We start from the raw sequence: 12,570 nt of genomic DNA, 5'->3' as shown, positions 1-12,570 counted from the left end.
AAGCGCGTAGCTTCCACCACAATGTCAGCTTAGGGGTGAAAGGAACAAGTGAGGTCCGGTTGCGTGTGACGTCAGTTTGGACCCGTTGACGCGCTTTTGGGACCGCGGATGTATCACAGTGAAAAGGCAGAGAGGTTGCGAAGGGGAGGAGGTACGAAATAGTCCGCTCTGCTTTCAAATTTTCGCACTGAAAGTCAGGCTTTTGACTTTCTACCTTTTTACTTTTGGTCCACTGAACGATGTGCTATTAGTAAAATCCCAATCTAAAATGATTTATCCCAACCCAAAAATCGTTTCATGGGCCCTTTAAGGAACAAGCAAACATAAACACATCATGCTGATGAAGTAGAGAAATTCAGGGGATTACAATGATATTGCGGTGTAATTCAAAAAGTAAAATAATAATATCACGATCAAACACCCGCACCATAACTTGATACTGAATACCCCGAAAACGTCGACTGTAAAAATGCACGTGAATCAAACATAAAAGTGATCCTTCTCTATTAATACGTGCTTCAAAGGTTTTACTTCACCTTTAAACATACGGTAAAAGATTACTTCGATACAGATCTACATAAATCATGAAAGACACAACTGGGTACGATCAAAGAGCGTGGTTTAGTTACATCGCTCCTGCTCTGTAGTGCTGAAAAAAGGCAGGCATGCCACAAAACCAACAACTGCACGGTATATCGCCGCCACAGGTTTTGAGAATTACACGTGAACAAAATGGACATGGTGTGTCGGCGAACGAAGGTAGGGACGGGAATGGAAATGTTGCATGTAGTTGGCTGAGCTGTGGCCATTTTCTATTTGATCTGACTAGTAGGTCCCATTTATCTGGGAAAAACGTAGCCCAAGGTTCTGGCACTGCCATAGGTTGGTCTGGCTGGTGGCTGGCACTCTTTCCCAGGCAGCGAAGGATCGCTCACGCTTGCTTTAAGAGGATTTCCGGATAGTTCGGCCTGCAAAGTTTAGAAGGATGAGGGTTAATAAACAGTCGCCAACACAAAGTTACTTTACCTGCCCTCAAATAGCATCACATTGGATGAGTGCAACTAAAACTGAAGGATACCAGTGCCTGGAATTGGTCCAGTTGGCTATTCATTACTTGATTAAACTGCGGAGTAAATGATTATGAATTACGATGCAGAGACGAGAAAAAGAAGGCAACAAATGGGAAAACGCGCCTTTGCAGTTCAGTTTAATAAAGTAAAATCTGAAGGCCAGTTTCGAGATTAAACAGGGCATAAATAATAACACCATTTGTCAGTAGGAGGGTATCTGCGAGAAATTTCAATCTGAAGGACGCGAAAAAAATAAGTCCCATGTGACTACACCATTTCCAAGTGTGAATGTTTTGGCCAAATGACACTGACCATTACTATTTCCACGAGAGATGTTTCATTATATATGCAGCGTCAAACCGCTAGCAAGGAGGAAAATGTTTGCCGGTTCCGTCTGTGCCGCATACACGCGACTAATGCCACCATTTATGAAATGATATGCAGTGTAGATCAATCATTCAGTCTCGCATTTTGTCAACAACTAACATAAGCGGGGCCCACTTAGGGAGAACGAGTTTTAACTGAGATACTTTGTTCACGTTCACGAGTTCCCCATAGAACCGCATTGGTAAAAAGCCTTTTAGATGATCCTGAAGTTGAATATAAAACGCTATAATTTGGTTAAGGGATCTTCATTATAAATTTATCACCATTCAACACGAGTACAAAAGTTTACAGTCCCTATTGCAAAGCAAATGTTTTTTTTTTATTTCTTTTTATTTCTTCCAACTCAAGACAAGCTTGAGTGGCTTTCTCCTCTTGATCTTAAGAGAAGGTGAAACGCTTCTTCCGAAAAATGAGATAGAGGTTGATTTCTGCGTTGTTTGATCCCGTAATTCTAAAGATTTTGTTCGTTTTCCCCGAAGAAGTAACTAAACGCGAGAACACGCGAAAAACGTCCGACCAGTCGTTACGTCATAAAAGGATCTTTCGGCCGCCATGCGCGTGTCGCTCGTGAGCAATCGCAGGCTTGCCACTCCCCCGCACTGGCAGCAATCATGACGTCTTTTTTTGTTTTGTTTTTTCTTTTTTTAAAAATAGGAAGTGTCGCGTGCATAACTTCGATAGGCACTGAAGATGCGCGAGAGCGGAGATTCGGAAACTCCTTTCATGACTGCACGCTCCGGGAAGGAGGGGCTTCAGCGGTACTTTAAAAATTATTTTCTGCTGCCTCCATGCATGAAATTGAAAAATAATTTCAACATTGGGCTTCCTGGAAGCCGAATTAAGACAATATAAGTGTGTTTTCTCAATTACAAGACCGCTTCAGCTTCCCTTTGAAGACATCTTATCTTCGAGACCGCCATAGCTTTACACATTTCGAATCCCTCGTTAGTTCATTCGTAGTTTTGTTTATGCATTTTTATCAACTTCAACCCACCTCCTCTCTAAAGTCTTCCCGGACCCTGAGTGCGTGGTTCAGGCTGGAACATGGCTCTTATTACTGATTCTGTTCAGCCCTGTTCCGCCAGCTTTTCAAGACCAACTTTAGGGGTCGGTTTTGGTACCTGGTGAGAGCGATAGCATTCTCGGTTACTGATTGGACATGACGCCTCAGCGTTTTGCTGTGCGAGAGTTATCGACAAGTGCGAAGTCATGTCACTAGATAATTTCTAGTCTGTTCGTGAGTCCTTTTGGTGAGAGCTTCTCACTAACACACGGATGGTGACAGGGTTCTCGAGGTATTTAAAGTATTTGTCCCGAGTACTGCATACATAGGAGAACTTGACCTAAATAGGGCAGCAGAGCTGGAAATTTGCAGAGGGAGCGCTTGTTGTCGACCCCATCGAACGGAAAGTATAGCAGACCATCTCAGTTTCAGCTTGCGTCCCGTATCACTTCCTCGCGGCACTCGGCTTTTAGCAGACGGCTGCCTTTATTCCGGTCCGTTAACAGAATACGTGAAAGTATTTTCTTGTTCTATTTTTGTCTGCGAATGCCGCTTCGTAGCAGACGAATTCTATTGTTCACTCACGTTAGCAGACTAATCATCTTCTGACGTTTTCTTGACTCGCTCCGTAAAGTCCCGGTAAGACTGCTCGTACAGCAAGCAAAAAGCAGTCTGCAAATACCATCTCAGGCGCGTTTCTTTCTCGTGTCATCTCACATTGGGCCTACCAAAACTGTCTGCGGACGTGTTCAAAGCACCTATACGTGTGTGCTTTGAACAGATCTGCATATATTTTTCTTACGACCCAATATGAGAGTACTTTCATAAAGGAACGAATTTTGGCAGTTGACACTTGTCACTGCTTACGACCGGAGGGGCTTGTGAACCATCTTGTGACTGCTGATGACCGGCCGCTGCGCTGCAGGTCATAAGAAGTCGCCAGTGTTTTAAGCATCTGCGGTTGTAAGCATGACAATAAAAAATTAGTATACCTGCCTTTACTTGAGCAAGCAATAAAGCAAACAAGCAGATAGTGCACGTTGCTTCACCGTTTCAGAAATAAGGCACCACTTTCAGAAATTCTACATAATAAACCAAAAGTGAGACACACTATTTAGTTTGTCCGCATTAAGGCATACTTTGAGGGATTGTGCAGTTTCAATCAATAAATGTATGAAAGGCTTTGAAAGGGGTTGGAGGGGCCCCGGGGGGGGGGGGGGGGGGGAGGGGGGGGGAGGGCGATAAATAGGCAAAGTGAGGTAAGGCAGACAATGGAAAGTTTACACGCAGCAGGCTCAACTGTAGCCATTTCATTTGATCTGACTCTGTCGCATACGTGTAAAGAAAAAAAATGTAGCACAAAGACGTTGCACCACCGAAGGGGGACTCGGCTGGTGACAGGCCACCTTTCCAAAGCTGCGAAGTGTCGTTCACATCTGCGTCCAAATTCCTGCCGAGTTTGATCTGCAAGGTTTAGAAAGACGACGGTTAATAAACAGGAAAGAACGGAAAGCGACAATACTTGTTTGTACCTTTAACTACATATATTCAGCAAACTGAAACTGGGTTCGAAATTTAAAAAAAACAAGCATCGCAAATGAGGAATGAAAGAGTACAATTAAGATTTGCATTTGAATGAGATGAGTATGCACTTATCACCCCAACCAGGTAATATTCAGAGCCAACCTGGAGAATCAGTACACAAGATGTATCGTCCACTTCAACCGCTGCTATACTATGCTGTGATTGAAATTCTGTTCTCGTGAATTTGACACGCCGTATTTCGAAAACACAATGAGTATTAAAACTTGGTTTGGGGCTCAGGCGTATGAAGATGCGACCCATTAGGTCTCAGATTAATGAGGGTGAATGCAGTACAGCTGCGTTTGCATCTTCGGGTGTCAGTCGTCCCAGCTCTTTCTTCTTCTTAGAAGTTGTTTAGATTTCGATGTCTGCTGTGTGAATCTTCTTTCCTTCGTCATTCTGTACTGCCTTGGTCGACTGTTAAAGAGACTCATCATGTATGAGATTAATAAATTGTGGTGTTTTCTAGCTGAGTAACAACCTTAGGTGTCTACTTCTGCCGGTTGATAACTCCAGTCCTGAACAACAAGACAGCAAGGCTGAAGATGCAGCGGTGGCTCCAGAGTAGAATGCCTGAATGTTGCCAGGCGGCCCTCACAGAGTGGTGGCAACACTTGCATCTGCTAACGGAGACGCCACCTTATCTTCCGACACCACAACCTATTGTCCCGACACTACTACCTATTGTCCCGACCAGCCCTTGCGGAAGGATATGAAGATCGACCGTATGCATCAAGTTCCCGTTTCTCAAGAACGGTTCGACAATCGTGTGGAGTCGTTTGTGGTTGAGGCGCTGCAGTCATATACTAACAGCTGTGATATACTAACAGTGAAACACAAAATAACTAAAACTAACGTAAAAGTAACATTTCTTAGTAATGGCAAGTAAGGACACCGGTAAATCGTTGCATTCGAAAAATGGTACTGGAGCCCTGTAACACGTTAGCTTTTTTTGAAGCTAACGAGTAACGATATTTTGTTACTTATTTTCGGTAATGGACACAACACAGCCAGGAATCCTCTTGATGTTCAGGTCCGATAATAGCACGAGGCTCGCTGGAGCGCGAACGTTATCGCCGGCACGGCCCTTGAGTGACGCAGACAGGCCCGCACAAAGAAGCGCCACGAGCTGCATGAAGAAGCAAAAGGGATTAGACGACTGCATTGCTAGTACATTCACATGCCCACTGAAGGGTAAAGGAGAATGCCAGTTGCTTTTAACTTGCGCCAAGAGTGATGTCGATGTTGATGGAGATGATTGAGCCGCCATTGCCGACCTTCTGTTTTCTTACCGAGATGTTGAGCTACTGAAGCGGGCGTTGACGAGCCTCCACAAAGGCCTATGCTGGAAAGGACACAACAACAGCTAAAGGAGCAATAATTGACCTGTCCTGCTGTGGCAATGATGAAGTGAAGTGATCGGAATAAAACAACAAAAACGGGAGGTCTGTTATTTCGGCGAACATCCACAACTGCCTGAAAGCGTATATAGGGAGTATTCACTGGACGCCATATTTGTGGGTACTGACGTCATTTTGGCCTTTGTAGGCATTGTAAAGAGGATATTTAGAACCATACACGCATGATGATAACATCATAGCACACTGACATTAAGTAGCACAAAACGGGCCCAGCTACAGAAAATAAATATTACACTCGTAAGAAATAAATACGTCTGTAACTTGTTAATTACAAAGACGAACACACCTCTGAGCATCTAAGTTTAATAGTATGTTTTGATGCATTGTTATATTGCAGGACATTTCATATACGTCACTTGAGCAAACGCCAGTTTTTCACTTGAAAAACAAACCAAAAAACACTGCGATCAAATGCAAGCCGTTGCAACGAAAGCAAGTTATATTAAAATCTTCAGAACTGCCAATTCGTAAAATTGGCGATTAGTAAAAAAGGTTAAAGATCGCAGGAGCTTCCTCGCTAAAAATTGCTGCGATTATTCGGTGACCCAGGGCTGAAACAATTTCCCCAAGGCCCTACACGCGCCGTATACCTTTCGTAATGATACTCAGATATTCAGACTTTCGAAGGAAGCTAGAAAAATGTAAGTTTTATCCTAAAAGCTATGTGGAGCGCAAGTTTGTTCGTTTGCTTCTTTTTGCAGGGGTTGTGGTGACGTCAGAACGCCGAGATCTGAGTGGCTCCGATTGAAGGATAGTGGGTAGACCTCCAAGCAAGCTGCCTTGAGGCCTTAACCTATAGGCAACGTTACTAAAACACTCAGTTGGGAAACTCGCGTCGAAGCCTGGGCCGCTGGCGTCCACCGAGACCGAGCTAAATGCGACAACAGCGCCACTCTTTATCGTTTGTCTGTACTGTGGTCACCTTGAGCTTCTTGAAAGAGTGTTTTTGCGTAAAAACAAACGGAAAACACTCTTTTTGTATGAAATTTATTGGAGTTTAGTACAAAAAGAGGGGCGCGTTATGTTTCTAAAATCTTTAGTTTGCAGGGTTTTGCGGCACAATTAATATTGTTTTTATAGAACCATACCTCAGCGGTCCTTTCAGGTAGCGCGTCCTGACCTAGGTGCATTTTAACTTGGGTAGTTCGACGCGGCGCGTCCGCCGGGGAGACGGGGGTGGCACCCCTGTAACCTCTTCTGCTGCATCTGTTCTTAAAGCCGAAATAGCAGTATAACGTGCAGTTCCTCGAGTGGCCGCTGCGGGAGGAATGGTGGCGTTGTGTTCGTCATTAGCTCGGTGCTCGGAGACAGATTGGGGCCAATGTTTCAAAGCTGTCTCTGTGGGAGTTTCCCAACTGAGGTGTTTTAGTAACGTTGCCTATCGGTTTCTTAACCTATCGCGCTACGACTTTGTGCAGCGTTGCCCAAACATGGTGCATTTTTTTTTTTTGTAAAATTTGCGAAGAGCGAACTTACCTCAGTAAAAAGTAAAGAAAGAAAAAGGCTTAGCTCCTGTGAAAACGCAGCGACGCCACGGGTCTGCAGACAACAGGGCGCCGTTTCGCACGGGAGACAAGAGATGGCGCAACAAACGCCGCCAACGAACAAGCATACGGCACCGAGAGCAGGCCTTTTAACAGACGATCTTCTCAACTCAAATCGGCGCGCGTTCCGCAGGCGGCGACAGTCGCAGAAACAAAAAAGACAGGCGCGGTAATAGCAAGGAACTGCAGTTTCTTTTCTGCAAAAGGGCCGGCTCTCGACGTCGTCTGCTCGTTCGTTGGCGGCAGCATAGAGTTATTATAATGTACGCTAGAGGTTCAACTGGCGCTAGTGTCTATGCGACTTCCGTGACGCAAATTGAAGCAGACAGCAACCAGTCTACTTTTGCGGTGCTCCTGTGCATTCCTATGGGAAAACGCGCGTGCATTTTGTCTCTTCGCAGGAATATAACAAGGAACAATTTGGTTATTTGGGTCGCATCGAATAGTATGTACCTTGATTGACACTCTAAAAGTGTAATTGCTTTAGTTAGCGCATTTTTTTTCATCAGTGAACGATGTTTAACTTCGCTACATTTCAGTCCTAAACGTGTGTTCCGCAGCAGGTGTGTAAAAACAAGCGACGATTCGAAGCAAAATTACAATCGAAAGAAATATAGAGTGTGTTCAAGGCTCGCCAGCATTCCGGTGACACTTATATATTGACAATATGCCAGTCCTGTCACTATATGAAATGGACCCCGTCGTACATGAGCGGATAAAAGCATTTAAAACGTAGATAATAAAGTCCATGGGCTATGAAAGGTGCCTCTTCGTGTTGTTTTCTCTGCCGGGCAGCTTTTATCGGGCACTTGCTCTCAAAGATTTCGAGCGTGCGGGTGATCTTTTAAAGGGGCACTGACACATCTAAATCATATTTTTTTTTTTATCCGAAACGATTGAAAACGATGCCGGGACATTACCCTCAAAATTTGAAATTTGGGAATTCAGTATTTGTGAAGTAAAAAAACAATTTCCAAATGCCGAATTCGAAGTTCCCGCGCGATCGGCGCCGGTGCCTTGACGTCAAAAATTGCGGAGCCCTGAGAGTCTACTTTCTTTCACCACTCCCTGCTGTTGCGATGGCGACCTAAAGCGAGGAGGAAAGGAGCGGGCGCCGGCGTTGCGGCGGACCGGTTTTGAGCGGTGCGCCTGTTTTCCGTTGGAGGATGCAAATCCAGGAGGCGGCACCACAACGAACTCCAGATTTTCGGTATTTCAAAAAGAAGGGCCGTAGTGCGTTCGTAATTGCGTTAAAAAACATGTTTTAGGATTGCCGTAATTAAATGTTATAGAGATGTCGCTTACAAAGCTTCTAAATTTTATGATTCTTGACGTCACCGATCAAAAGAAGCGAGGAGACGAGAAGCGGGAAAATCAAACGCCAAAAATAAAAAGGCGCGCGCTTGCGCGCGAGAAAATTTTTTTTCGCGATGCGGCTTTTTTTGCGTGTTTATGACTGCAACTTGCATCGTTTTAGACAATAAAAATAAATACGACCTTTGGGGTGTCAGTGCCCCTTTAAGCGCACAACAAGCAGCTTCGCTCAGAGCAGAAAGCATAAAGCGGTACTTACTTATTTAAAATCGGAATAGATTGCGTGGCCTTCAATTTATTTTGATCGTACATGCACGTGTAGTTACTGATTCAGCGTAACTGCGTAGTTCTTGCCGTCTTTCTTAATTTCCAGATGCTCTTCGTTCGTTTGGCACGTATATCCCCCTCGCTGAAAAGCGCCGACGTCGTGTTCGCGCTAACAGTGCCAAACAAGCCAAAGCTTGTGCGATACACGGAAACGAAGCCAGCAGCGATGAGAGCGACATGGCACTGCAGCTGTTGACCTTGAAGTCGTATCTCTCAACAGACGAACAGTTGGTTGCACCTGTGCGCAGGAAATATTGTTGGGGTGGCGCCGACATCGTCATGGAGGTGGATACAGGTACGCCGGTCTGCGTAATCTCAAGGACGTATATGACAGGCACTGCCGTGGCTGGCCGAAGATGGAACGTTCGAGACTGAAGTTGTCATGCTACCTGGGGAAGCTGCAGGTGGCTGGTAAGCTTACGCTTGCCGTCAAGTATTGTGACCAAGAGGTGACGGCGACACTGACAATCCTAGACTGCGCAGGTCCAAGTTTATGTGGACGCGACTTAATACAAAAGTTGAACTGTCTTGGAACACCTGTTTTGAAGTTAACGGCGGCAACTGAAACCGTGCAGGACGTCGAGCTGAAAGAACTACTGTCAGAATACGAGGAGTTGTTCAGTGACGGACTGGGTTTGCTCAAAGGCCCGCCAGCGCATCTATGGCTGAGTTTACATGGATGCGATCGTAGCGAATCGAATCGAGATTAACCGCCTATGATTGGGTAGACGAGGAAGGGAAAGGAGGATCGCGGGCGCGTGACTGGTCACATCTCGATTCGATGCGCCATGGTCGCATCCATGGAAACGTAGCCTATATGTGAAAGAAGGAACTGCACCCAAGTTTTTCAAGGCCAGGCCTCTGCCATACGCCATGCGTGACAAAGTGTCTAATGAACTGGACAGACTTGTCAAAAACGGTGTTATCTCTGCGGTTCCTCACGCGGACTGGGCAACACCAATTGTCCCTGTCCTAAAAAAGGATGGGACCATAAGAATTTGCGGCGATTTTAAGTTGACCGTGAACTCAGCCTGCTGCACCGAGCAATATCCACTCCCCGTAATCGACGACCTGTTCGCGGCACTCAATGGGCGCGACAGGTACAGTACGGTGGACCTTCGAGATGCGTACAATCAAGTGCCACTCGATGACGAATCCAAGAAGTTAACCGTCATCAACACGCACCGTGGTCTCTTCTGTTTCAACCGGCTGCCATTCGGTATTTCTTCCGCACCCGCTATCTTCCAGCGCAAGATGGAGAGCCTGCTGCGAGGAATACACGGCGTACAAGCGTATCTCGATGACGTCATTGTCTCGGAGAGAAGAAAGGAAGACAGGAGCGTGCTCAAGCAGATGCTGCAGCGTTTCAAGGAGAACGGAGTCAAGCTGCACAGAGGGAAGTGTAACTTCTGGCAGGACGAAGTCTGCTATCTCGGGCACCGCATCAACAAGGACGGCCTGCACCCTACGGAAAAGAACCTGGCGGCTATAATGGAAGCAAGGAGCCCGAAGAACGTAAGTGAACTCCGCTCTTTCATAGGACTTTTGACCTACTACAGCAAGTTTCTGCCCAACATGGCTACCCTCTTGGCGCCACTGTACAACCTTCTAGCGAAGAATCAACGCTGGAAATGGGACCAAGCAGAGGAGCATGCTTTCAGAAAGGCCAAGCGGGTGTTATGTACGGCAGATGTTCTTACGCATTTTGACCCGTCCAAAGTTTTACGTCTCGAGTGTGACGCATCGCCTTATGGGGTAGGGGCTGTGTTGTCCCATAGTTTCGGACACGTGGACAGACCAATATGATTCAGGTCCCGGACGCTATCAAAGGCGGAAAGAAATTATTCGCAACTTGAGCGTGAAGCATTAGCCCTAGTGTTTGGGGTAACCAAATTTAGAGATTATCTGTTGGGGCGGGACTTCACGCTCGTTACCGACCACAAGCCCTTGGTAGGGTTGCTGAGGGAGGACAGACCTACACCTGTCATGGCGGCGGCCAGAATTCAGCGCTGGGCGTTACTGCTAGGGGCATAACAGTACAAGATAGAATACAAGCCGGGGCCCCAGAACCAGAACGCTGATGCACTGAGTCGTTTACCGATAAATGTTCCTGACAAGGAGACGGACGAGCTGCCAGAATATGTGCTTTCAGTTAACCAACTCGATGATACTATTCTGTCGGCACAACGATTGCGGTCACTAACCTCGGAGGACCCGCTACTGTCCAGGGTGAAAGACTATGTGCTGCACGGATGGGCAAAGCACCTAGAGGATAACGACCCACAAATGCAACCCTTCTTTCACAGGAAGTTGGAACTCACCGTAGCCCAGGGTTTGCTCTACTGGGGGCACCGGGTCGTCGTGCCACAGACAGCACGTGGAGCGATGCTAAAAATGCTGCACGAGACCCATCAAGGAGCATCGGCGATGAAGGCGGTCGCGCGGACACTTCTTTGGTAGCCAGGGCTCGATGGTGAGATTGAACATCTTTCCCGGAGTTGCAGTGCGTGTATCCAGGCACGGCCGATGCCGCCATCATATGTTCCGGTGAAGTGGCCGGAGACGGGAGAAAAGTGGTCGCGATTACACCTGGATTTCGCGGGACCGGTGTCGGACGCCATGATATTAATTGCAGTGGACTCTCACTCAAAGTGGATAGAGGTGGTGGCCATGAAGAATTCGACTGCCGATTCTACAATAGCAGCTGTGCGCGAAATGTTCAGCCATTTTGGGATACCGAAGACTATCGTGACAGACAACGGGACTCAATTTACGGCAGAATCGTTCTCTCGATTCCTCGCGGGAAATAACGTAGAGCATCTACGCACTGCTCCATACCACCCTCAGTCCAACGGGCTAGCAGAAAGAGCAGTCAGGACGATTAAGGATGGTCTAAAAAAGGTCACGCATGGTAACCTTGCTACGCGTTTGGCTAAAATATTATTCGCGTACCGCCGAACTCCTTTGGCTGACGGTTCTTCGCCATCACAATGACTGCTAGGCTACCAGATCAGATCTCGTCTAGACGCCTGCCTGCCGTATCCTGGTGCTTCATTGGTGCCTTTGCAGGAACCCCGTAGCAAGCTGTGGCCCGGAGATCCAGTTTGGGCCCGGAACTTCGGAGAAGGAGAAAGGTGGTTGCCAGGGACGGTAACTACAACGACCGGAGCAAGGATGGTCTCAGTGGACACACCGTCGGGAGAAGTCCGACGTCACATTGACCAGATCCGTTTTCGAGAGCCGCTGGCACTCAAAGTACCAGGGACAGCGGCAAAGACAACGCAAGGCGCTCGACAAGATGCAGTACAAGATACAACACCTGCAGAACCAACCATCAGCACCACCCAGCCGCCAGAGTTGCGAAGGTCAACCAGAGAAAGGAAGCCTGTAGATCCCTATAGCCCCTAGGGGGAAGGAATGCTGTATCAGAGATGTGTCATGACTCTTGGAAACTTTGTATCATCCTCCAATGTACTTATCATTCTTATCACCACCCTTTCTGTTTTGCACCCGAAGCATCGGCTGCCTATATTATCACGTCCCTGACAATAAACGTTGTTCACAAGTCACAACCCAGCATGTCTCCGTTCGGACGCGTCGTAGCAGACAGTGCACATAAATACACATACGAAGCCGTTTTAGCACCGTTTTTAATGCGATGAATTTGAAAGAAAAACGCCATAACTGACCAATTATTTCGTCAGCCTGACTGAGAAATGTTCCAAGCTACCTAGTACGTACGAATTATTTGGGATATTTGCTCTTATGATCAAGCGCAGAGAGAAAATGCTCTCACTTTTTCCCATAGAAATGCATTACCGGAAGTCAATTTTGGACTGGTTGCTGTCTGCTTCAATTTGCGTCAGCACACGAGCGCCACTTGAACCTCTAGCGTACATTATAATAACTCTATGGGCGGC

General features: G+C 46.7%; 1 protein-coding gene across 1 annotated transcript; it reads left to right on the top strand.

Annotated features, from left to right (window-relative positions):
• The first annotated feature begins 8,924 nt into the window (after positions 1-8,924).
• On the top strand, positions 8,925-12,244 carry LOC121834093 (uncharacterized protein K02A2.6-like). Its single transcript, XM_042287841.1, has 2 exons — positions 8,925-10,165; positions 10,957-12,244. The coding sequence occupies exons 1-2, from the start codon at positions 9,524-9,526 to the stop codon at positions 11,125-11,127; spliced, it is 813 nt and encodes a 270-aa protein (XP_042143775.1). The 5' UTR covers positions 8,925-9,523; the 3' UTR covers positions 11,128-12,244.
• Positions 12,245-12,570: the final 326 nt, after the last annotated feature.

The sequence above is a fragment of the Ixodes scapularis genome, unplaced genomic scaffold (assembly GCF_016920785.2).
Source record: "Ixodes scapularis isolate PalLabHiFi unplaced genomic scaffold, ASM1692078v2 ptg000494l_1__unscaffolded, whole genome shotgun sequence".
Lineage (NCBI taxonomy): Eukaryota > Metazoa > Arthropoda > Arachnida > Ixodida > Ixodidae > Ixodes > Ixodes scapularis.
This window is presented reverse-complemented; position numbering and strand designations above follow the sequence as displayed.